At 37.2% G+C, this 24,941-nt stretch overlaps 2 protein-coding genes across 3 annotated transcripts in view; both read right to left on the bottom strand.

The window, feature by feature from the left end:
- Nucleotides 1-705: 705 nt before the first annotated feature.
- On the bottom strand, nucleotides 706-11,457 carry LOC102227834 (creatine kinase U-type, mitochondrial). The gene is made up of 10 exons (XM_005794946.2): nucleotides 11,286-11,457; nucleotides 9,206-9,367; nucleotides 8,742-8,940; nucleotides 8,548-8,643; nucleotides 7,596-7,817; nucleotides 7,416-7,501; nucleotides 2,716-2,839; nucleotides 2,429-2,563; nucleotides 1,821-1,946; nucleotides 706-989 (listed from the first exon to the last, which is right to left on the bottom strand). Exons 2-10 carry the CDS (start codon nucleotides 9,343-9,345, stop codon nucleotides 873-875), a joined length of 1,245 nt encoding a protein of 414 aa, XP_005795003.1. The 5' UTR covers nucleotides 9,346-9,367; nucleotides 11,286-11,457; the 3' UTR covers nucleotides 706-872.
- Nucleotides 11,458-14,147: 2,690 nt separating this feature from the next.
- LOC102228089 (ras-specific guanine nucleotide-releasing factor 2) overlaps nucleotides 14,148-24,941 on the bottom strand; it is a 62,620-nt gene continuing 51,826 nt past the window's right edge. For both annotated transcript variants that reach the window (XM_023344022.1, XM_005794947.2), the window contains exons 17-28: nucleotides 24,210-24,335; nucleotides 23,154-23,243; nucleotides 21,785-21,891; nucleotides 20,953-21,065; nucleotides 20,758-20,818; nucleotides 19,039-19,142; nucleotides 18,700-18,784; nucleotides 18,418-18,615; nucleotides 18,023-18,102; nucleotides 17,693-17,810; nucleotides 17,532-17,600; nucleotides 14,148-16,153 (exon numbers count right to left, since the gene is read on the bottom strand). In XM_023344022.1, the coding sequence (XP_023199790.1) occupies nucleotides 16,061-16,153; nucleotides 17,532-17,600; nucleotides 17,693-17,810; nucleotides 18,023-18,102; nucleotides 18,418-18,615; nucleotides 18,700-18,784; nucleotides 19,039-19,142; nucleotides 20,758-20,818; nucleotides 20,953-21,065; nucleotides 21,785-21,891; nucleotides 23,154-23,243; nucleotides 24,210-24,335 (1,244 nt within the window). In that variant the 3' untranslated portion in view covers nucleotides 14,148-16,060. The remainder of the gene's footprint in view (nucleotides 16,154-17,531; nucleotides 17,601-17,692; nucleotides 17,811-18,022; nucleotides 18,103-18,417; nucleotides 18,616-18,699; nucleotides 18,785-19,038; nucleotides 19,143-20,757; nucleotides 20,819-20,952; nucleotides 21,066-21,784; nucleotides 21,892-23,153; nucleotides 23,244-24,209; nucleotides 24,336-24,941) is intronic.

Below are 24,941 nucleotides of genomic sequence, written 5' to 3' on the forward strand. Positions count from 1 at the left end.
CGTCAGTTAATGAGCTTGGCCTTTTACTCCCGGATTAAACGTATTGCGGAGGTGAGGGCTGAATGCCAGGGCAGCCACATGCTCCCCAGGACCAATAATGGTCTGACTAATACTTTCTTTTTTTGCTCAAAGAGGGACCTATAGGCAAACTGTTCGAAGTTGACCGAAATGGACAGCCTATGCTCTGTTCTTTAAATAAAATAGGTATGAAAATAAATCAGTCCACTTCGATAAATTGTTCAAATAATCCCATGTTATTCACATACAGCTCTGGAAACAATTAAGATACCACTAAAAATAATCTGTTTTTCTGATTTTAATTTCTATAGGTATATGTTTGATTAAAATAAACGCCGTTCTTTTATTCTATGAACTACTGACAACATGCCTCTGAAATTTCAAGCAAAAATTTAGTATTTATTTGCAGAAAAAGAGAAATGGTCAAAATAACGAAAAGGATGCAGTGCTTTTAGGCCTGAACTAATACCAAGAAAACAAGTTCATATTTATTAAGAAACAACAATACTACTGTTTTAACTCAGGAAGAGTTCAGAAATCAATATTTGGGGAATAACCAGGAGGTTTTCAATGGGGTTCAGTGCAGTGGACTCTTCAGTTTTTCTGTTTCTCTGGTGGGAGAAACAGAAATTATTTGAGGATTATCCAACCCACATTTATAAAGCAAAAGCAGACATAACAATTCCGTTAATTTTAAATATTTTATTTTATTTTTTTATCAGGATCCATGTACATGTAGCAGCTGTATTGTGCATGAATGTTAGAACAGAGTTTATACATGTCATGAATATCAGAAGATTAAATAATGAGCCACTGAAGCAAATGTTCTTCCTCAATGCCAACGGAGGAAACGTTTACCTCTTGAACTGAGCGATTGGGGAAGGGATCTTGATGTCCTGACCCCTCTCAAGCCTCTTCTCACACTCAATGAGATAGTTGACACCATCAATCACTAATTGTACCAGCTCAACCTGCAGAGGAATCACAGAGAGGATCCTCAGAAGGTGTTTTATCCACAAAAGCTGTAAGTTGCAAGGATTATTTTTTACATTAATTGTAATACAGATGTTTGGTATGAAGTTCATGACTATGTGGATTTAATTTACTTTTTCAGTAACATTTCCTCATCAGGATTAATAATAAAAAGAAGTGACATTGGACTTTTTGTAATGTAATTTCTAATACATTGCTGTTTAGACCTTTACAAATGTTACTGCTCTCTATTAAACTATCTTTAAGTGTAGAGTCTGCATCGTCTGCAAAATACTAAAATGCAAGAAATCATGTTTCATGTGCACTCTGTCATAAACCAGACAGGCTTCTTCCACCATGAGTGGGAAATACTTGTTATACTGTATACTGTAAACCACTTTGGACATAAGTATAGCAGGTTCTTCAATAAGGAGTTAGGGGAATATTACATTAGCAGTCTTTTGTTCTCGCAAATCAGACTTCCTCTGTGTTTTCTGAGATAGGCCAGTAGAGATAGGCCTGACCTTATGCATGTATTGGTTTTTCTAGCATTTAATCAGTAAAGTCTGGTGCCACACAGTCTATTTGGAGGCCTTGTATGACCGACTGAGCAAAGGAAAAAGCAGTCTATAACCTCACGTAACACTTCCCTGCCAGGATTAGAGCTTAAGAACCAGCAGGTAGGGTTATTCCCAGTCCACACCTGCTGTGGTCCGTATATCTGATCTCCTCAGTCAGACTCTGCCACTCTCTGCCTGCTGTTCAACTTTATTTTTACTATTTAGCCTTTTTTTCCACTCACCACCACCTCCCTCCACTCCCTTGTTTACCTCTGACTTGCCCAGACGGTCGAGGTTAGAGATGTCAAAGGTGTCTCCGGTGGCAGCCGTGTCCACTCCTCCTGTGCCTCGCTTCTGTAGTCTCAGGTTCTCCAGGATCTTTTTAAAGCGGGGATCCTGGTTTAAACCAGCACAGAATCAAAATATCAGACAGTTTAAGAAAATGTATGAAAATGTGTTGTTATAAACATAATGGATAAATGGATAAGCCTGTTCATCACAAATGGAGATGACAATGATAGGGAAGTCACGTATGTAAAAAGAAATGTGTATGTATGTGTGTTCATATGGCTGTATATAATTATTCTTTGCTGAACAAAGGGGTGAGGGACAATAGGCTATGCTTCTACTCACTTCTTTTTGATTATTCCAGCTATTTTTCCTGGGTTATGATGTTTTATAGTTATTGTGCTTCCTTTAATTTTGATTTGCTATTGTGAGATGCATATTATTATGCAACAAGTGGGAAGCTAGGTATTTTTTGCATATTCAAAATAAATAAGCAAAAACAGAACTAATCTTTAGGCACTAAAGCAATGGAAAATGGGGAAGAATAAGAGAATAAGCCATTGCATTTGCTTGTGTAATTCTTGTCTAACCTTGCTGAGCAACGGCAGGCGAATATGCACTCCAGCCCTGAGCCCCGTGCCCAGGTTAGAGGGGCAGGTCAGGATGTATCCCATACGTTCGTTCCACATGAACTCCCACCCTCTTTCTTGAATAAGATGCTCCACCTAAATGTTACAAAAACAAATTAACAACATTTAGTAATAAGTCTTCAGAAAATTGGGAATTTGACACTAACAGATTTAAAAAAAAAAACAGGTGTTATGTTTAAAAATAGGCTGTGACACTGAAGTAAAAAGACTTAAATCTGTTGTCAGACCTTTTTGAGACCTCTGCAGAACCTCTCAAACACTCGCTTCATATTTCCTCCCTTCTCCATGGATATGACCCTTGTGTGGTCCTCCTCATTAATCCAGATCAAGAAGTTCTTCTCATTGTTGTGCCTGAACCAAACATGAAATATTTTAATATAAATATCAAGTCATGTAAAAATTCAGTCACGTTGAGTTAAACAAATTGCCTTTCATTCAAATTCAAATCATGCTTAAAATCAAGAAAGCTCCTGAGGTTGAGCTGCACTGTAACAAATGACTGTAAAACCTACAGCATGAAAATACAGTAGGGTGGCTCGGTTTTGAAAATACAGCTCTTTACTGTGACCTGAAATGCGTATGGAAAGTATATGGGACGTGATTGGACCGCTGGATCACGTGCGAAAATTTACAGCTGTACTGTAAATTTTTTATGTTCAGTTGCATTGTGGGATTTTTACCGGCTGGAGGCTAACGTTCACATGCTAGAGGGCGGGCCAACAATGACTTTCACCGGGTTAGTACTTTTTAAAAAAACATTGTATTGCAGTTTTGTGTACGAAAATATATTTTATGTGGCTATATGGAGCTACTCTCGCTTGTTTGCTAAAGCTAACTTCGGTTATCTCTCAGCTAGCATTATGTGCAACACAAGTGCAGATGGCTATATTCTGGTCTTTTTGCGGAAGTTGTTTGCGGATAGGATGCCTCAACTGTTTGTTGTTTTTTTATTTCTCTCGCACATTGGACTGTCAACGTTAACGTGTTAGCGCACGCAATTAACCTGAACATTTTAAGGCGTTAATATCACATAACGCAGATTAATTGAACCATCTATTTTGAAATCAGAGCCTCTCTCCCGCGGAGGGTTATCTAGTTCACAGCAGCACGTTACACACGGGGAGCTACGAACGGCGAAATACTTTTTCCTGTGACAGCAGACAGCAACAAGAGTTGAACAGTTTCAACTTTCTTGTGTTGGGTCTTTAGTCAATGTTGTGCACATCTAGTTTACTAGCCCGCAATTTCACATACACGAATTACACCGGTCTTTGCTGGCTGGATGAGGACAAAATAGTGCCGCTTCATCACAGAAAATGAATGTAGAGGAACGTTTCTAAACCAACGTTTAAAACAAACTGAGTTTCTATAAACCTTCTTAAATATAAAAACCTGGAAAACTAAGAATTTTATTTTACCCCTCCAGGGTGTCTTTTGAAAGTAGGCTGACAGGCAAGGGGGAAGACATGCTACAAATATCGTCGGGTCCGGGAGTCGAACCCGCGTCGAGGACGCGAGATCTCCAAACATGGGTCGAGCTACCACTACGCCAAAACGACACGCCCAGAAAACTAAGAATCTTTAGACATGGTTGGTTTGAGACAGCAAAACATTTTTTTGAGAACGTGCATGTTTGATATAGGCTTCATGGTATCGTAAAAGTGTGGGGCATCCAAGAACTAGAAAATAAAATAGATCTTATCTATCAGTTGGCTCCTGAACAAATTTGGTTCCACTTGTATGCATGTGTAGTGGAGTAAATATCTCTTGGTTGCTATTGAGTATGGAAGACTACAAATTACTTGGATTTTAAATTGTTGGCGTGCAGCAAGAGGGGTTTGTATATTTATATTTCAAGCCTACAAAGTTAGGCATAGTGATTAATTGTGATTAATCAGCCAGTGTCAGATTCTGCTATGGGCAACGTGGGCAACCGCCCAGAGCGGCATCTTGTTCGTGACAAGACCGACCCCTCACCCCTCTCACCACCCCAGATACTCCAGTTGTCTGTGTCTCACTGTAACATAGACATAGCGACATAGTGAGATATTGCCTTCTCACTGTATCTGCCAACCATAGGTCTACAGATAGAGGCAGAGAAGGTAAAGAAGGTGTCTCTGTCTGCAAACATAGTATATGGATAGAGACAGAGGAATGTATCTGTCTGTAGAAATGTCTCTCTGTACCTTAGTATTAAGTTAAAATTCAAACTAATATCACTGAACATTGTTTGTTTTTCAGAAAACAGCATCAAAGTGCACATGCGAGTCCAGCAGCGCCTTTTGCCACCTAGAGTATTTTTTCATAGGTGAGAACTATGAGAACTATTTCAGTAATGCCTTTACAAAACATATTTGGTAGTTCACAGGCATCTAATCTAAAAATGCAGTATGTACTTAAAAAAACAAAAGAGTAATTTTAAACTGTCTCCCATCTGTTTCTAGGCTATTTATAGACCTCAACCCAGACAGTGGAACAAAAGCTGCAAACGGAAAAGTGCAAACGGAAAACCAACAGGACGACTTATGCAAAACACTAGGACAGCAGTGAACCCGTGTGTCTCCATTCTCCTTCATGAACCAGAAGAACTTTTAAAATGGTAAAATTACACATTTACACACAATCAGTTCTCTTACTCCATCTTTCTCCCTGTCTGTCTTTTTCTCTGCCTGTCTTAAATGCAGTTTAATGTTCTGTCCTGTCCATTTCTAATAGACAGACAGGAGGACAGCTACAATGAAGGAAGGTCAGAGAGAGTGTCTGTCCACTAAATCTTTCCTTTTCATTCTATCTGTCTTTAACTGACATGAATGCAGTTTAATGTTCTGTCTATCTCATGTATTAAAACATGTTTTTCTTTATCTTCCAGCAACCCTTTGATTATTTCTGGAGAAGTTCAGGACTGAGAGCAACTCAGAACTCATCCAGGTTGGTTTTGTTTGGCTGTTCACTAAGTCTTAAACGTGCCCAAATGTTTAAGATGTACTGTTGGGGTTCCAATAAAGTTTTGAAAAATATGTAACCTCAATATTTGACATTGCTGGATCCCTTCCTTCCTTCAAAGGAAGAAAATGACAGACATTTAGAATTTTGACTGCAAGTTTTACATGAAAAGCTGGTAAAACATTGTTTTTACGACTTTGACATGCAGTTTGCTTGGAAACTTTGATGTTTGGGCACTTTTATTTTAGTAAATTATTTAATTCATTGTATTCAATGTAATATTACTATGAGGGTAAATGTATCAGAGTATTTGTCACTTTGGTTGCAATACTTTGACTTCTATGTAACCAGCAAATATTGCTTTTGCAAAATACTATATTTTGTTTTGCTTTAAATTGACAGATTTAAATTGACAATAAAATAAAGCGATTTTAAAATATATATGTATTTTTTTTTAATTAGAAAAGTATAATTTTTTTGAGAGTTTGGTAAATGAAGTTGCAAGTTCATATTTAAACTTTTAAAAGCTAGCAAAGTATGCAGTTTCATCAACTACTGTAAAATTACAACTTTTTGTAATTCTACTACAGGACTACTGTAATTTTATTATGATAAAAATGTGATGAAATCACAGTAACCATGTTATACAATTACTGTGCTATTTTAAAGAAATTATAGTAACACTAATCAAATTACAGTAAGAGAGTAATAAAAATTACAGTAAAACTGTAATAAAATTACAGTAAATCTGCAATCAAATTACAGTAACTGGCTAGCAACCCTGCTGCCAGTCAATTACTGTAAATTCTACAGTGACTTTTTATACAGTGTGATGACAAACAAGGAAAAACTTACAAGAAGACTTTAAATCAGAAAATGGTTGTATGTAGATCATAAAACCATTTTCAGTGGATCACTGGTCTTTGTCTGGGTAAAAAATGTCAGAATAAAACCCAATGGAGTCTCATCTAATCACACTTCTCTCTGTACATTTTGATCTTATAATGTAAGTTCACATCAAATGTTGTGCACCACATAAAAGAACACACATTGTTGTTTGTACATATTCTTATTGAGAAACCAGAGGGGAGGATGTACATAAGTGACTAAATTTAAAAAGACCAGTTCAGAACAATTGCTTTAAATATTTCAGATGCAAAGATTCAATGTACTAAATCTAGTACTTGTTCTTCCTATCATTTATGTGTGACCCTACATGTATTTTTCTCAGGCAGGATGGGTCAAATTTGGTTTACAATATGGGCTTCTTGTATGGGGCCCACTAGGGCTGACTAAAAGTAACCCACAGGGGCAAAACTATTTCAGTATCCTGTGTAGATCGTTCTGACACATTACTACTTTTTTCAAGGAAGACTCTACAGTCATACTTGTCTCTAGCCAAAATATTGTTTTATTATGCTAAAATTTCAAATAGGAATTAGATATGTTTTCAAAAGGGAAATAATTTTGCTAAATACTATGATGATTACAATGATTAGTACTTGTGTTATTGTATATTCTTATTCTAGAAATATTGTGACTGTCCATAGATTACGTAATATGTCCTGCATTATTCGCCTTAATAGGTTCAAAGCGGAAAATTGCTGTGTAAAAACATAAACAGACCCACATGGTGTTCGAGATTTACTCCATAAATTAAACAAATTATCTAAATAATAAACATATTAATTAGAGTGCCTAATTGTTGCTGGCTTATTTGTGAATCTAAGTGGGTCCTTTGCCACACATCTATTGTGAGCATGGCCAACTTAGTATCAGTCCATATGGGACCAACACTGAGATAAGACTAAATGTATCAGATTGTTGTCTGTATTAACAAGTACAAAAAGTAAATACAATCCCTTTACAAAGCTAGAAGGTCACTGACTGAGTTTCTCAAGTACTGATGCAGACTCCTCAGGCTTTACATATACTCTGAGCTTAAAAGTGGAATTTCCTCTACAGTCCATTGCTTTTTGCTTACCAGATACCACGAGCATCAGGCCAGTCTCTGGCCATTCCAGCTGCCGTGAGCAAAGGTGATACAGGTTTATCAAACAGGAAGTGCTCCTGTTTAGCCAGCGAAGAGACAGAATAATTGGCGGGGACATTAGACAGCATCAACAGCAGAAGAAAGAGCAGCGTTGCCCTGTTGGGTACTGACGTCGATAAGCTGCTGTTGCTCTCTCTCAGTCATCTCTCCCAGGCTGTAGTATCGGCCGGCCAGTTCTCCTTTCAGGCCAGAAAGGGCTGTGACAACCACACGCTCCACCTCGCGGCGCTCGGACCGTGTGCACGCAGGTGGGAGGCTCAGTCCGCGAATGCTGCGCCCGGTGCGCACACGGGATGACAACACGTAGCGCTCATCAAACATTCCTGAGGTGACCTGAGAAAACAGAATTGCACTTTACCGACCATGAAATTGCGCAAATGGAAATGACGAAAATACGTTTGCATATTGGCAACATGCCAATTAAAAAAACAAAAAAACTCTTGATTTTCGCTAACAGGTTTTTAGCACTAGAGTGAGGTGGTTTTTCAGCCATATCAAACCCGATGTGTTTCACAAAACCGTAATGGAAAAAAAAAAAATTCCGCATCACATGAGTGATGTGATCAGCAGCTGGACGTTGAAGGCGAAAACCACAAAGAAGACTACAGGAAGTAGCATGAGGTGGAGGTGTGTGTTGGGTTTTTTTTTTTTCGTGTTTTTGGACAATGTGCATCTGGCTCCACCAGAAATCTCACAGCATCACACAGTTTATAAAAAGTTGTGTCATTCAAACGTGTTGAATCCATAGATCTTCTGTAAAATTGCCAAAATGGCATTTACATTTTGGCTCCCAAGTTTAAGGGGCTTGTCACTTCAATTCCTGAATAAGATGCCAAAATCTTTCCTGATGGCTGGTAGATAATGAGCCGGCTGAAAGATGAAGTTATCTCATGTAACTGTTTACATCCGTCTCTGACATGATTTTAAATGACTTATCACGTGAACAAGCTTATTCGCAGATTATTTTAATTTAATTTCTTATGGCAGTTGTGTTTTTTTGACAGTTGAATACAGACAAAGATTTGCACACATTTGTAATATAAACACATTGTCTGTGTGTCACCTTGGAAGAATCCAGATCAGTGGGGTGCTTCATGGTACGAGGGTCATATCCATTGTGTCTATCCTTAATAACAGGATCAAAGAGCTCCGCAAACACCTGATTTAAAAAAAAACAAAAAAAAAAAACCACTTGATCTTCACAAAACTTTTAAAATGATACTGAAAGCAAAGAATGGTTTGGATACAATGTCCAACCTCGTAGCTTTCTTCATCCCCAGCCACCATGCCCACAGTTTTAATGAAGGGGTGTCCAGGGTTGTCCACTCCAGTCTGGATGCACTGATCCACGGTCCAATTGTTGGGCGTTGCCTTGTCCCTCAGACGAGCATAAATGGTCGGGGTCATTGCTGCTGCCATGCAATTGTTGTGCTTCCTCAGGTCAGGGTAATCAGCACTGGAAATTAATTAGTAATTGATTAGGTGTAATTTTGAGAAAATACAGTTTACTTGACTAAAAGAGCCAACATAGAAAAGGCAAATGAAATAAGTAGTTCTTTGGAAAACATATAAATAAATGCTGTACAAAGAGGTTTACCTTTACCGTTAATTAGTCAGAGTCTCCAATATGTGCTAAAATGTTAGGCTATAACTATCTAGTCCGCTAAATCTAATACTGCTTTGTTTTTGAAGGTTTAAAAAACACTCTTCCAGAAATGCACCTTGGGGGATAGAACCTCCTCCTTTCAGCTGCAGCAGTGCTGTCATTGAGGAGAAATGCAGATGCCAAAGTGCCGGCTCCCATGGCCATCATCACTGCTGTGTTACGACCAGTTATCATGCGGGTGAAAGAGTTCGCCATAGTTATTTGGTCAATGTATTTCCTGGCAAAGAAATAAAAGGTCAGTGTGACGTTTTGCAAACTTTACAGCATAAAAGTTGAATTAAACTATCAATTAATAACATAAATTAAATGTTAGATCCTTGAGCAATTTTGAATCTTGTTATTATCCATCCCAACTGCTTTAGATTAAATATCTGACTTGTTTGCTATAAATGTCAGGCGTAGTGTTTGCTTGTTCATTTGGTTGAACTGTGCACAAAGGTCACAGACAATGAGTAAGTAGATAATTGGAAACAGACTGTACACAGGTTGATCAATTGACAACTGCAGTGTTTCTACAAAATTGTGTGTAAGTAAAAAAAAAAAACACATAAAATATGCACAATAAGGCCAGTACATGTGGAACTGATGATTTTGTATTTTTTTCCCAAACAAATAAAAAGTATAAATGATATTTACACGTCTAGTAAAAGTAGTAGCCCATAAATTATATCACCAAAAGACTCTTATAATAACTGCTTAAAAGATAAAAATATTTGAGTTAAACTTTTAAATCAATGTTATTATGAATTATTTTTGTGTTTGAGTGGAAGATGTTAGTTTAATTTAATTTAGTTTCATTGACATATATCTTTTCAGGTGTGACAAAACTCCTAATTGCATTAGGCTATCAGATCTTTAGGTGGCAGATACACCTTCAGCCTGCATGATGAGATTATTCCTGAAGCAGACACAGGCTCTCTGATTGGCCACCCTGAGAAAGTCTCCAGCTCAGCTGATCAGTTGGTTTGTGATTGGATACTGAAAGAGGAGCTGCTGTTTTAGAGTAAAACAAAATGAATAACAGAATAACACAACTGCAAAACATGAAATTTTGCAGCACGGTCGAAATTCTACTAACGTATTCACAGTTTTTGATATTGAGTAATGCCAAAGTGCTATCTTAGATTTGGAATCAGGCCTGCACACTGCATGATCCGTTTTAACTTGCTGAGATGGCCAGCTACGCTTATGCAAGACAAGCCGGAAGAAAAGAAAGTGATGCAGTGAGTGGACCGGTGAAGGTGGAGTTAAACAGTTACCAGATTGGATCAGAGAGAAAGATGAACAGAACAAAAATACAAAGCTATGAACAAACAGTCAGGACAATTTTGGAAGCACAAAAAAGTGAATGAGCCACAATTTCTCACAGAGAAAACAGAAAACAAGTAAAGTAAAAAGACAAAGTGACTGAAGGCATATAGTGGGTCAGGGGTCATCATAAAGCGGGGTAAGACTCACACGAAGGTCAGGAAATGAAGTAAAATGCCCCCCTTAAAGAGATTATAAAAAGGGGATTAGTTGGGATTCTCATCCCAGATTTGAAGGTTACATGAGGAGAGAAAAGTAAAGGGGTTAGGCACCAGTGCCCTGTGACCTTTGTTTAAATATTAAAAGGCAACATTACAGTCATTTACTTTTAAATCGATTAGTTGTAGAAAGTTTTATGTTGAACCACATACAGAAAGTGTAAGTAACACAACTGGATGTTTGAGTAAGAATGCTTTTAAGACAATAGTAGCCAACAGATGGCTGACACTTGTGAACAGTAGGCAGCTTAAAAGACTCTAATACAATTGTCTGCTGTGTACGAGTGGACAGTAAATGTTCATCCAATGAGCTACCTTTAGCTGAATGAAAGAGCACAGTCATGTTGAGTGCTGTATAATATAAGAATATTAAGCTTTTCTCTCAAATAGCCTGTAGATGACCACAGTTCATGAATAAATAAAGTTAAAATGATGATCCAATTTTATACTGTGCATGTTTTAAAAGATAAAGTCAGGTTTTTCAGTTGTACTGTGAGACTTATGGACCTCTTCAAGAGAAAATGGATCCACTTTAGGCTACAAGACATAGGTGAGCACAGATTTCAGAAGCAAACAATCAAAAGTTTAATTACAAATCTCATCACTTACCTTTGCTCAGCTGAAAAGAAGAAGAGGTCCGGAGAGTTTCCTGGAGCTCAGTTCAGAGAGGCTTGATCTGCAAAGTGAGTGCAGCCTGAAGAATGTGAAGGGATCAGAAACGGACGAAGCTACCGGTCCAGGATTAGCCTCTGCCTGGCCATCAGACAGAAAATCCTCTTTTCTCCGTCACTCATAATGTCTGCGTTCTTGCTCTTATTCTAGTTGCCTGCAACCTGAAAACTTGTGCTGTTTCTATAAACTAATGCGCACCAAGTATAGACACAACACTTCATGCTTTCTCTTTTAGAATTCATTCTATTCATAATAAACTTTCATTTTTGTTTTCCAAAACAATTGATTTAGCAATTTAGTGTGATTAGACAATTATTTGAAATGCTTATTTAGTGGAAATATTAATTCTTTAGTTGGCAAACACACAACCCTGAGGTGTTTAGGTTTTGTGTTAGTTTTCTAAACATTTCTTTGTTTATTTCTATCCATAAGGTCTTGTCATATTCAGTTCATTCTCTGTTGTTCATTGTTGTCACTAAGGTATTTCCATTTTGGAGTTGGTTCTTTCTTGTGTTGTGTTCGCTGTGTATTTTAGTTCATTCTCTTAGATCAGTGTTAGCTTTTTACCCCTTGGTTTATAGTTCGCTTTCTGTCTATATCGACTAATTCTGTGTTTATTTTATGACCTTCTCTCAATCTTCCTGTTTTGCTCTCCTCCACAGCTGTTCCACTTTCTCCTGATTAAGCCTACCTGGATCCAGTGTTGTTCTCTGAGTTGATTTATAAACCCTTTGCTCGGCTGGAAATCACATTATGCAAACTCCAGATGCATGGGAAGGTGATGCCGGTCTTTTATTTACTTATAGCTGTTCGTCTTTGTAATCCATCACAACACAAGACAAGCACAGCACAATGTGAGTATTGCAGTTTGTTCTTTGAACCGAGCTTTCCTGCTCTCATACTGAACAGATTTTACAAAGAAAGCTGAAGCTCCCTACTTTATCACTTGTAAAAAGTATTTTTTTAATGATTTTTTTTTCTTACTTGTCTGTTCTTGTTAATCCTGTCAGACGGTTTTCTACAGCACTCACACATATCTATGTCCCTTTTCACACTGCAGTTACTGAAAGATTAAGACAGTAACTATTCAGTATAAAGTCTTGCTTTAGGGAAATGATTCTGCTAAAAATGTTCAGAGGAAATAAGTCAAGGGGGATCAATTAAATGAATCATTGCTGCTTGCCATTTAGAGCTATTTTTCATATACCTCTAAGGAGTTCCCTAAGCTGTAAACTCCTCCGGTTTCTTTTTATAGTGTCTTTTCCAGTCAATTAAGTCAACAGGAGCTTGAAAAAAATTTTATATAAGAGCTTTTTCTCCATTCATTTTGGAAGCAATTATTTCACTTTTTAAACCAAGAAAATTATTGAAGAGAAAAAAAGGCAACAGAGTGGCAAAGCAAGATGTAAACTTGTTGAACGTAGCTGAACTGGGGGTTGTAAACTTAGTTTTCTTATGCAGTCTTCAGAGATGCACATCAGTATTTGTGAAATTCAGCAAAGGGATAGCTGTGAGTCTGCAGGTTGGGGTGCAAATGTCCAATTTGTTAAATCAATTTCTTCCAAAAGATCACCATGGATCAACTCTTTACCAACATAAAAAACAAGTGCTTGTTTGTAGTTTTAAAAAGTAGTTAGTCCACTGAAAACATTATCGTGGCAACATGAGTTAGACTCTGTGGTTAAGGAATTAGAACACAAGTGGATTTAATCAGAACCGTGAACAGTTTGAATACATATTGTAATTTAATGAATTAGCTACTAATGCAGTAATAGCTTAAATGTGCATCTGCCTTAAATGAATTAAATATGCTTACATTTTGTGTAGCCTGTGTGTTAGATTAATCAAATGGCCTCTCCAATGAACACGGATTGTTTTCTTCACACTTAAAGATGCAATGAGTTTTAAATGTCTTCACAGGGACTACAGTAAGTGTTTGTACAAAAAATTTATAACCACTTTTTATGCAAGATGTAACAAAATGATGTAATATAAAATACATTTAGACAAAGCAAGAATATTCCATATATATCTAGTAAAATTCAGGCATTTGATTTGATTTTATTTTTTCACTTTTTGTAACCATGCCTTTCTTGGCATTATAATCCAGCTTGGCTCAAATATTTTGTGTTGTTCTGTGTTATGTGTGTCTGTCCACACATTATAGCAGACGAAAAATTAGTTTTGATTTAAAGTTTGTCACATTTTAAAGCCAGAAAACATTAAATCTTGTTAGCGTTAATATGCCACACAAATGCATTGGACTCTGTTGTTCCATCATTCTACATCATTCTATCAATATACTATCACATATTGATTATTAAGTGCTATCTCAAACCTCATAAACCACATAACTGGCTATTGGTTAAAACTAAAAATCATTTGCTCTCTTTAATAAACACCTCTTTACTGGAAAAGAGTAAGCTGTTCTCTTGGAAAGGTGAACAGGTGGCTGTTCATTTGCAAGACAAAAACAGGGTTAGCGTTCTTTCTTTCCCCAATGATCGTGGTGCTTTCTGTAACAAATTGGGTGAAAACTAAAAAATTATCCTGGTTAAATATGTTCCTTCTTATTTAAATGTACATAATTTTGCCACTGGTGCCTTATTTTAAGATGTTTTCTGAGATTCAGTCCAACAATGTGAAATATGCAATAAATAATCTTTTAATCTCATATTCTGTTGCGCATAATTTGCTCCATGTGGCCTGAACATAGGACCAGTTTAAGGTAAAAGCTGGAGTAGCATTATCTGAATATAATTGAAGCTGCAGTGCATTAAACTGAAAGAGAGAAATGCATAAGGCATGTTGTATTTATTTTCCCTGCACCCACAAGTGAAAAATGTAAACAGATAAAGTAACACAAAAAACCCCCACATAAATAATTACAACACAAATACATCAAACTGCTTTTCTAACCCCTTGAGTGAAACAAACGTCCAGAACTACAGAGACACATTTTTAAATGAGAAAAAGCTTCAGCACATCACTATGTAATTAAACAGGTTGTTTTGTGGCTGACAGCCCTGAGACTGGGCTTGACAAGAGACAAACATGCCAGATTTAATTGGACAAAATATTGTTTTTATATATTTTCTTAGCAGCTACACAGAACATTTTCATACAGAGAAGCAGAGGATGAAGGTAAAGGAGAAATCCAGTCAGACATGCACAGCATGCAGCTGTTGTGTGCATGCAACACTATTTATCATATCATCAATATGAAAAACAAAGTCTGATCATTCAAATGCTACATTTTTTTTCACTCTACAGAATACATAATTTGTGTAGGTTCATGAGATGCAAAACAACAATTCAATATAAATACCAAAACAAACTTAATTAATTGACTAAAATTAAATAAATGAAAAACAATAAAAATGTTATACACAGCATAACAATTTTGCACATATCTGAGGAGTCACTATATACAAAAAAATAAATATAGTTTAATGTACTAAATAAATTAAACTGTAAACAATGATCCCACCGTCAGTCAAGCAAAGCTACATCTCAGAGAGAGCTGCCCCTGCCTAAGATGCGGTCACTCAGAAAACACACATTCACACAGCTGACAGTTTGCAAAAGCCAAAACATTATAACTGCACACAGATGCTGCAAATGGTTTAGGCTGGCTGGGCTCGTTACAACAATTGAACAGTAGAGGGCGATGTTGGCTTATGTTTTCAATGTTGCATTCCCTATCTTTACACCAACATGCTACAGTACCATGGAGCATATGTTACCTATTTTCTGACAAGTTTTAAACTAAAATTAAAATCCATTTTAGATTATTTTTAGAGTAGGAGTTATATAAAGCTATGACTGGACAAATTGTCAAGTATGCAGAAGTTGACCTACACAAGTGGAAGGCACTGGAAAATATCTTAAATTTGTATCATTCATCTGGGCAATAAGTAAAAAAATAGCTTTTCATTTCTTACATAAATCTGAGGCTAAACACAGATAAAAGATAATTGTAGGCTTAAATTTTTTCACGACATGTGAAAATCTTCGGCAAGAAATATGAAATTTAATTTCAGTGTGTCGTTTAACAATAAATTTGAGGAGAGCAGTAGATTTTAATCTGCTAAGCTCACTGAGGATGCGTAATGCCAAATAAAGTCCTTCTGGTTGGAGTGCTGTATGCTGAGTTCAGAGGTCAGGTCAAAGGCCATTCAAACAGACACATCCTAAGATGAGATCATGCAGGTTTAATGTGGTGACTGTCATGACAGAAAGCGTTTTGTAAGAGGGATCTTTGTTCGGGGCGTTGCATGGAAATGCATAAGCAACAGAACACAAATCATGGCACAGAGACATAAGCTCAGACCTCTCTCTGTATCTCCACCTGTTTATGCTACATCTCTATTATGTTCCTCCACTTCTTTCTCTGCACTCTCAGGCTCTCTGAGGAAGAGTGATGTAATGTGCACCACACTCTGTACTAAGGAAACCTTCATGCTGTGCATCCGACCCACATTCATCTTGGTCTTGTTGAAAACAATCGCTCAGACACCTTACCCATCTCTGTCCTCTTCTCATGCTACCTCATTATTCTGCAAAACAGCTAATTTTCCACAAGTCCTGTCTCGTTCCTTTCTACATTGCTCTGATGACTTTCTTCCAGTTTTCTCTTGATGAATTATTATCAGGGTGGGTGTTTCATCCTCAGAGGTTCAGTGGGTTCTCAATAGCTCCAAACAGATAATTCAGGCAGGCAGTCTGGGCTCGAGTTTTAGCGAGAGATCATACAGCGTGTCCTCATCCATGGTCAAAGTCTTATCCATAAGGTATTGAGTCACCTAAGCCAGAATGACAAATGAGACAAGAGTTTGTATCTTTTTTTTTTTTTAGAGTTGTTGCTGCAGATGGTTAACATGCTGGAAAGATTTTACAACAGAAAAATGACATCAGTGATTTGAATGGATTTTTGCAGGGATGTGTTTTGTTTTAAGTGTCTATAGTCTATATATATGGTGTTGACCCATCTTCAAATTCTCTGTATTTTGTTTTCAAGACATCAGACTTGGGGCGATGCTTCTTCAAGCATTTAGTGTCAGATTCTTAACAGAGTGCCTCAAAAACAAAAACAGATGAATAATGAACAAAGGTTAGTTGTACAGAAGACCCACAGGACATAAAGTGTATCTGAAAGATATTTAGGGCAAAAAAAGAAAATATTGCAAACACCTGAAACAGGATGGGCCAAATGTTCAGGGCTTCTGCAATAGCTCTTTGAGAACCACCAAATTGTTGTTAAACTAACATTTATTGGTGAAAATGTGTTTGAACACATCTGAACTTTTTTATAAATTAAACTAAATATTTTGATAAACGTGACAAAACTTCAAGTCCAAGCACCACAAAGCAACAAAAGTCTGGGATTAATATAAAGAATAGATGCAATAAAAAAGGCTGGTGATCAGATTCATCCCATTTTAGCAGATTCTGCTCAGAATACAAAAATCTTGCCTCTATGCATTCAGTCAATCCTCCATACATTAGCACTCTGTGAAAGTTGTTATCTCTAATGTGTGCATCTTTGGTTAAGTCCAATTTAGAACAAAGATGACTAAAACATGACTGGATTCTTGTTTACAAAATATAAAGAAATGAGGGATGACTCACTGTAATTTTCAAATGCTATAATCTGAATAAACACTCATCTTAAAAGGTGATCGCCAGGATCAGCTACGAGCGACCAATATGCAAATAAATTATAGTCACAGCTGCTTACAGAGTCTGTCCAATGTCTGCAGCAGGCTATCTAAAATCTGCCAAACAGGCTTATGCTTTTTTCTGGCTTATGCTGCAAAAGGTTTAGGCTGGCTTTGCTCTCAGGAACATTGTCTGCTCCTGTCATCCTTATGCATGACATGTGGCTCCTTGAGAGTTAAAGGAGAATACTCAGAGAATACTACCTATTCTGGCACCCAAATACGCACAACATATTTTGCACTTTTGTAAATACACCAGCGTTTCTCGCTTTACTAAAATCCAACAAAGTTTTACTCTAATCAGAAATGGTTGGCTGCAGTGTTTTTGTTGCTCCATCTCTGGACAATACAGTCTACTTCCCCCAAGAAATATAAAATGTTTATCTTTCTATGTTCTCAAAATCTGCAATAAATAGTAGCAGAAATAAAGACAATGAAGCAAAAAAGTAACAAAAGAAAGTACCTTAGGTTGATGCTCTATTCTGTAAGGTGTCTGCTGGAACTGACGGATCTCTCTGATGATGTGTGAGATCTAATGAAAATGTAAAAACAATTACTAATAAAAAAAAACAGAGTCTCGATGTATTTATTATTTGGTTAAACTTGTGGATCTATAATGCTCACCATTCTCATTTTGGAGAAATTAACAAGACCCTCCTCAGTAAAATTGGGAGTTCCTTCCTCGATAAAGGCCAAGTCTGTCAGATACATTCCCAGGTATGGCACACACGGAGGGTTGCAGCTGCATGATGAATGTTTGAAAATAATACAGTTTAGGTCAGAAATTTACATACATGTCTCACATGTCATAATAATTTTAGACATTGATGCATTTGAACTGTTTTCTTTCACGTTGGGATATTTTACAGTATACAATTTCAATAACTTAAAAAAATAGGGCAGATTAAAATTACCTTTTGTTTTTTTGTATTTTTGATGAGTACAGTGTCTTACTTTTTCAGCGTCTCCCTCAGGTTTTTAAATCTTCCCTCAGAGGACACGGTCTTCTGCAGTTTGTCCATCAGAGCTTTAGTCTGGAAAATACAACAAACAGACAATGACATTTATTTTAAAAGCATTGCTGCAAGCAGCACAAAACAAATATGGGCTCTGCATTAACTTCTGGGCCACGTATCAGTCATAATAAAATTAACATTTATACTCTTTTAGTAAATTACAATCTATCTGGGGATTAGAACAATATAAATGTACTCTGTTTTGTATTTTTGTAATTGTCATAATGTTTGTAATTTTTAGGTTTCACATTTAGGCACACATTAGAAGTAATAACTTTAGGAAATGTTGTACAATGTGGTTAGTTTAAAATGTTTATTCCATGTTGTTTGTACCTGTTTGCTGACTTTAGCCCATGTCTTCTTCAGACGGTAGATGGCGCTGCGATTGAGCGCAGACGTGATCTCCAGCACTCCGTTGTAGTTGTTCAGACAGCGACAGATGTCCGCCACGGCGACCCACTTCTCGATGGAGCTCGCTCTCGAGCCAACATCAGTGTGGCTCATAATCTGGGATGCCACAAGGTTACTCATCTGCAAAGGAAATGGAAAGGTTTTAAAGCACCTAATGGGCCCTAACGATAAATAAGACACATTTTTCACAGAGGCACAAGTTACATCATTGAAATGTTGACTGGTTTTCATGATGTAGGGAGTCCTTTCAGTCTTATCGACCTTCATCCAGCCCTGGCCCAGGAACTCTCTGGCAGAGAGGAGACAAAGACAAACTGCTGAGCTCAGATCAACTTGTTAATCCCGCCTGTTCTGGAAGTCTTACAGATGTTTTCCTCTGGGGTCTGACTGCTCTGTCATAATTTACAGTGGAATGTTAAACCACTTAACTCTGACAAACTAATTTATTAATAGACAGCTCTCTGAACTCTGTAATTTATGGACTATAGAATGTTAATGTTTTCTCACAATTCATCTAAAATAGAGTGCTATGAAAGGACTGACTCGTAGGGAATGCTCCTGAAGACGATGTGATCCAGCAGAGTGATCTGCTCAGCCAGCTCCATCGCCGAGAGAGACTCAAAATACTCAGCCTTTGGACAGTCCGCCTTAACACACACACACACAGAGAACAAACTCATATACAAGCATAAATAATATAGATGTCTAATACAGGGAGCAACTGTGATGGATATGCGAGGTGACAGCCAACCTTCCCCTGTTGACTGACAGTCAGGAAGAGGGAGTTCTGACCCCTTCTGCCTGCAGGACAGGACAGTGAGGACTGACCAAGCCTTTTCACATCTTACACAAGCAACATACTGTGAAGCTTAGGTATTTTTATGGTTGCATGTGATCCCTTGGTGAAAGTACTAATGCCACCTAAACTTTTCTACAAAATGTTGCATGTCACATAAACCTTTGTGTAATTTTATGTGAATCTAATACGTTTGGAGTGAATATGTCTCAATCCTGAGTTTAAACTCTAATGATTTATTTTCACTGCAATTGCAGCTGAAAATCAGTGGCCTATGTTTCTACCAGTCACATCAAAAGACTAAATCTCCTGCATGTGCTGCTTTCTAAATCAGCTCAAGCTCAGTTTGATTTTGTGGAAAACAATTGTGAACATCAATTTTTACATTTTGACAACATTTATCAACTTGATTTTAATCTTGACTTTGATTAAGCTGCAACTTTAACAGTTTTCTTGTTTTAAGGATTTCCCTATTTAGCTCCATCCACCTTCCTATCAACTCTGACCCACTTCTCTGTCTCTGCTAAACAAAATAATCCCCACAGCATGATGCTGCCACCACCATGTCTTACTGTTTCGGAAGGTGTGTTCAGGGCATATGGGACATTTTGAATTGGATTTCTGATGGCTTTTTTTAATAAAGGCTTTTTTTCTTGCCACTTTTCCACAGGGGTCAGATGTATTAAGTGTATAACAAATAGCTGCCATGTCAATAGATTTGACCATCTGAACTGTGGATCTAGTATATTCAAAGCTTGTGATTTTTTTTTATAACATAACTCTGCTTAAATGTCTCCAGAAATGTATGTATGCTGTGTCTGTTTTGTTTCATGATCTTCACGCAGCTGTTTGTTTACTAATGTTCTCCAATAAACCTCGGAGGCCTTCACAGAATAGCTGTATTCATACTAAGATTAAATTACACAGGTGGGCTCAGTTTATTGTCTTAAGAAAGAAAGAGGTTGCAGCAAATTTTGTTTTGGTGTATTGACCAGAGAGGGGACTGAGTAAAAATTTATGACAAACAAAAATGTTATTTGTAAAAAGATCCCGGAAAACATCCATGTTCACGTCAGGTAAAAAATGTGTAAATTATTTTTGTCTTGCTCTATCATATCAAATGCTAATTTATTATATTGAAGCTTGGTCTTGTTCTGTGACAAAATGTAAAAACATTGGGGTATCAAGGTATAAACGTTTTTTCAGTTTTTCAGTGTTTTCGATTTAGAGGATACATTATTTTTTGCAACATTATTAATAATATATAAAGGCACCAGCAGGGTGCCATAAAGCCATTAATCAAAATTAAATGGTGTGTTATTAACTTAGGCTGTAGTTGATGAAGGCAATAATTGGCAACGAGGGTTGATAATTTATCTTTATGCAGGGAATTATTGCAGGATAAAAACTGTAAAAAAAAATTATTTTCTCATAAAATCTGTCATTAAATGCTCTCGGTATCTTACCATCTGTAAAATATCCTCTATCCTCAACTGGGCATCCTCCTGCTCATCTTGAGAAAGGGCACTGGGAGACAAAAAAATTGAAAAGGACAAGAAAGGATGTTTATCAAAATTTATTTATAGAATAAGCAACATCTCATGAAAGAGACGTATTGTTTCCTTTAATTCAGTTACTGCTGCTGTGTGCTGGTGTCGCACTTTAATATGTTGGCAGTAGCTTTTCTCTCCTGGGGCAGGAGGTCTGGATCTCGCAGCACTTCCTCCAGGAGATAAATCACCGACATCTTCAGCTCCCCATTCATCTCAAAGTCCTAATCACAAAGACAAATAAAAACACAGAGACTGAGCATGCTTGTACTGAAGACACCAAACTAAAACTACTGTAGCTTTTCCACTCTGTCCAGCTTCAGCTGGTCAAGCATCTGGAACTAGCTGTGTCTCAAATATTTCCAGATGCTTGAGCATTTTTCCAACCATCCAGATTCCCCTCAGTCCTTAAAGTCTTTACACCTTTTCATTCTGTAAATTCCCATTTAACACCCACCTCAACTCTAGTTCAAATGTCAGCATTCAATCTCTTTTTGCTCTTTAGTCACTAGAAGCACTAAGCAAAAGGAGCATAGTGTGTTGGAGCTCTGCTGCGTGTTAACAAGCCTACTAAAGCTGGCAAGTCATCGCAGAATTTTGCATTATTGAAGAAATGTACAGAAAACAGGTCAATGCAGTTAGCCTAGAAGGACCTCTGCGCAGAGTCAGGCAATTACCTTGATGTTCAATTCATTAAACAATGGCTGTTTAGCAGAGGGGTTGGTCAGTCGAGCCGGCTGTCCAGCTGAAACAGCAACAATATGCTGTGTGTTTGGGTGTGTGGGCGTGTGTCAGGGTGTGCTTGTGAGCCGTTTATATTTTTCAGTAGAGAGCAGCGGAGCAGCAAGAGAACCCATCAGTCACCTGCTTTAATTAGACCACACAGATGCATGAACACAAGCAGGAACAGTCAGACCTGCACACAGCAGTGGGTGTAACAAACCTGTGAGTGTTTGGAGACCCAGTGACGCAGCACATTGAGGACTCTGTTGGTTGCAGCTCTGCGGATGATGAACTCTTTATCACAGGTCCTCTCAGAGTTAGTAAACACTGTGAGGGAGAATGAACACAGGCAACAAAATTCCTCATGCGTAAGTGTTTCATATCAGCAGTTTTGTAACAGATTAGTTGTTTACCTGAGGCACATCTACAGGTCTCAATGTTACGACTCACTTAGCATAAAAGTAAGCTAAGTTAAATGAAAAGCTGCTCTGTGGTCAGAAAAACAACAACAACAAAAAAAAACTGAATAATTATTTTTATATTTCTTAGCCACTCTTCAAAATGGGAAAGAGAAGAGAACCTACTGCCCAAGAAAGGCAAATGTGTGTCCATTTTCAGAGTTCAGGAAATGTTCTAAAAGAAATGATCTACTTCACATTAACTTGCCCTTATCTTCAGTCAGAGCAAAAACTTAAAGTGAAAATGAGAAATTAAAATAAATCTACCGAAGTCAGTTAAACTGGATTTGGCATAAAACAAGAGATGAACATGTGGAAAAGTCCTTCATGCTCACTTCTGGGTTCTTCTGATGCTGTTGGCAAGTTTTTCTTCTCAAGTACCTCAAAGATCTTTTATAGAGCATTGATTTATGAACTCCTTGAAACACAAGAAGATGTCAATTCTATAAAATTGGAAGGTTTTTCAGTAGTATAATGATTTGTAAATCATTGTTTCGCTAACTCAAAATCCTACCTCTTCAATAAAGTTTGAACTGTTCAGTATGTTTGAGCTAGAGATTAATGCTAATGCACTGAAAATGTATTTATATTCCAGCTTTTTTCAAACATTTGCCAGGTATGACAATAAATGTGAACTGCACTATATGTTTTTAGAACAACTTTCATATTTAATACAGAACACATAATTCCTTCAAACGCTTCTTTAATGGCTTACGGTTTGGTATGGCTATAAAAAAAATCTTCAAGCATTTATCATAACTTTAAATATTTTCTAATTTTATGTGAACGCCTGGTGGCATTTCAGCACAGCATTTTTTATGCATCACATTTCAGGACTTTCTCATATTTTTTTTATAATATACTTGGAACCAGAAAACTAGTACTAGTACAGGGTAAAATAAAGTGTCTCTAGTGTTTTGTTTTGAATAAATATTAATGCTAAACAAACTAATGTTTGATTAAAACACAAGAGCTCCTTGTTTTCATCCTCACGCGAGTGACAAATAAAAACCTGCATGGACAAAGAATTCTATAGTTTAGTTTTCTAATTTTATTAAAAGTTATGCAATAAACCATTCAGTTCAAAGCTCAGCAGTAGGTTTCTGTACTCTGTGCCTTTTGTGTGTTTACCTGGTGGGGTACCATGTCCTGCTGCTGCAGTTGCAATTGCAAAGGCTGAGGCAGGAGAGACGGAGCAGCGTGAATTCTCCCCAGACTGAACTACAGACACAAAGACACATAATTATCATCAGCAGCAGCAACACAGTTGGTTTTTTCTGCTGTTGCAGTTCAAGAGAAAGGAGTGCATTAAATGACCTCTTCTGACAGCCCATCAGGATTACAGTGGCTCCAAATAAATCACTCGACGTTATGAGTCATAACTTTACTTAAGGATTAAAAGGTTGTCCGCTGAGATCATTCTTCTGTTGTAGTGAACATTATTTGTCATTTTTATGTCAACCTTAATTACAGCCTGATGATGAGTAATGTGTTTAATAATTGCACCACGCAAAGAAAAAAAAAAGTTTTATTTATGTAGAATTAAAAGATTTGAACTTAAAACTGAGAAGCAACAAAAGACTGTAGAACTTTTTTATTTGGAAAGGTCAAAGTTTCAACAAATTTTATTCAGCTTAGTTAAATGGTATCCATTTGCATTTTTAAAAACGGTTTCACAAGGAACATTGTGTGACAGATTAGTCCTGCTGAATTAAATTTTATCTGAAAATGTAAAAATAATCCATTTCATGAATGTTTGTGGACTGCAAACGTATGTTGAATATCAAGTTTCATGGAATGTATTCATAGACAAAGAAGAAAAACACAGACAAAGCAGTAATTTTGTCTCTGGATAAAAAGATGAATACAGCATTAAAATTACTTCCAAATTAAATCTTATGATTGAAAACAAAAATCACAATCAGTCTAAAAACAGTGACTAAGTCTGCAGCAATTCCATTTACAGATTATCGTGCACTCTAAAAAGTTCAAGTTGCATATAAAACAACAATTTTAAGCAGTTTTAGTTGATCAGTTCTTGCCACTTTTTAAATTTGAGTTTTGTGTCAGGCTGTTGCAGCAGAAATTTTGATCGGCTCACTAACCGGGCAGTGGCACAGCGCTGCCAACCTGGCACTGCGGGGTAACCGTGTGCAATAAGGCCCACAAACACACCCACGGATTTACCTCCAGGCTGTCTGTAGCGGAGGTGGCGTGGTGTGGACGGAGAGCGACACGGAGACATGTCTCCCGCCTCGCTGTTCTGCGGAGACTCTGGGATGATTTTCTCCAGCGACACAGATTCCAACACAGCTAGACAGCAAGTTCAGATCAGGAGAAAAGGCACAATAAATGGCAGCACTGCTTATAATGATGAACATTAATGCTGCAGTTATACAGGACAAGAAAACCTTTTTTATGTAATAATGATGACATCTTTCTATTGACACACTATATATTTATTATTTGCAAACATTGGTTTGGGATTTTACCGACTTCGTCCATATCTGTTCCAAATATATTGGATTAATTTGAAAGAAAACATGCTTTTAAGAGAGATGGATGACATGTTCAAAAAAAGACACCGACCAGAACAGGAACAGTTATACATTTCTGAATATACTGGAAGCTAATTCTCAGAAATTTTTATTTGTAGAAATTCCCCTACTTGTAAAGAACATCTGCCTTACTTGAATGGCGTGTTTGGCATGTTCTCTGGTCTTTCTTATTTTAGAGGTGTTACAGAAGAAAGTTCCTGCTACAGACTTAAAAAACTGTCTGTTTATACTTTTGCAGTGGGAACTTGAGGGTTTGATTGCAGATTTTTCTCCTGCCACATGCTGACGTGCTCAAATGTGCCCATTTGTGAGTGCGGCTACGTGGATGTAGCTATTTCCCCTTTGGACACTTGGAGGTTGT

The sequence above is a fragment of the Xiphophorus maculatus genome, chromosome 12 (assembly GCF_002775205.1).
Source record: "Xiphophorus maculatus strain JP 163 A chromosome 12, X_maculatus-5.0-male, whole genome shotgun sequence".
Classification (NCBI taxonomy): domain Eukaryota; kingdom Metazoa; phylum Chordata; class Actinopteri; order Cyprinodontiformes; family Poeciliidae; genus Xiphophorus; species Xiphophorus maculatus.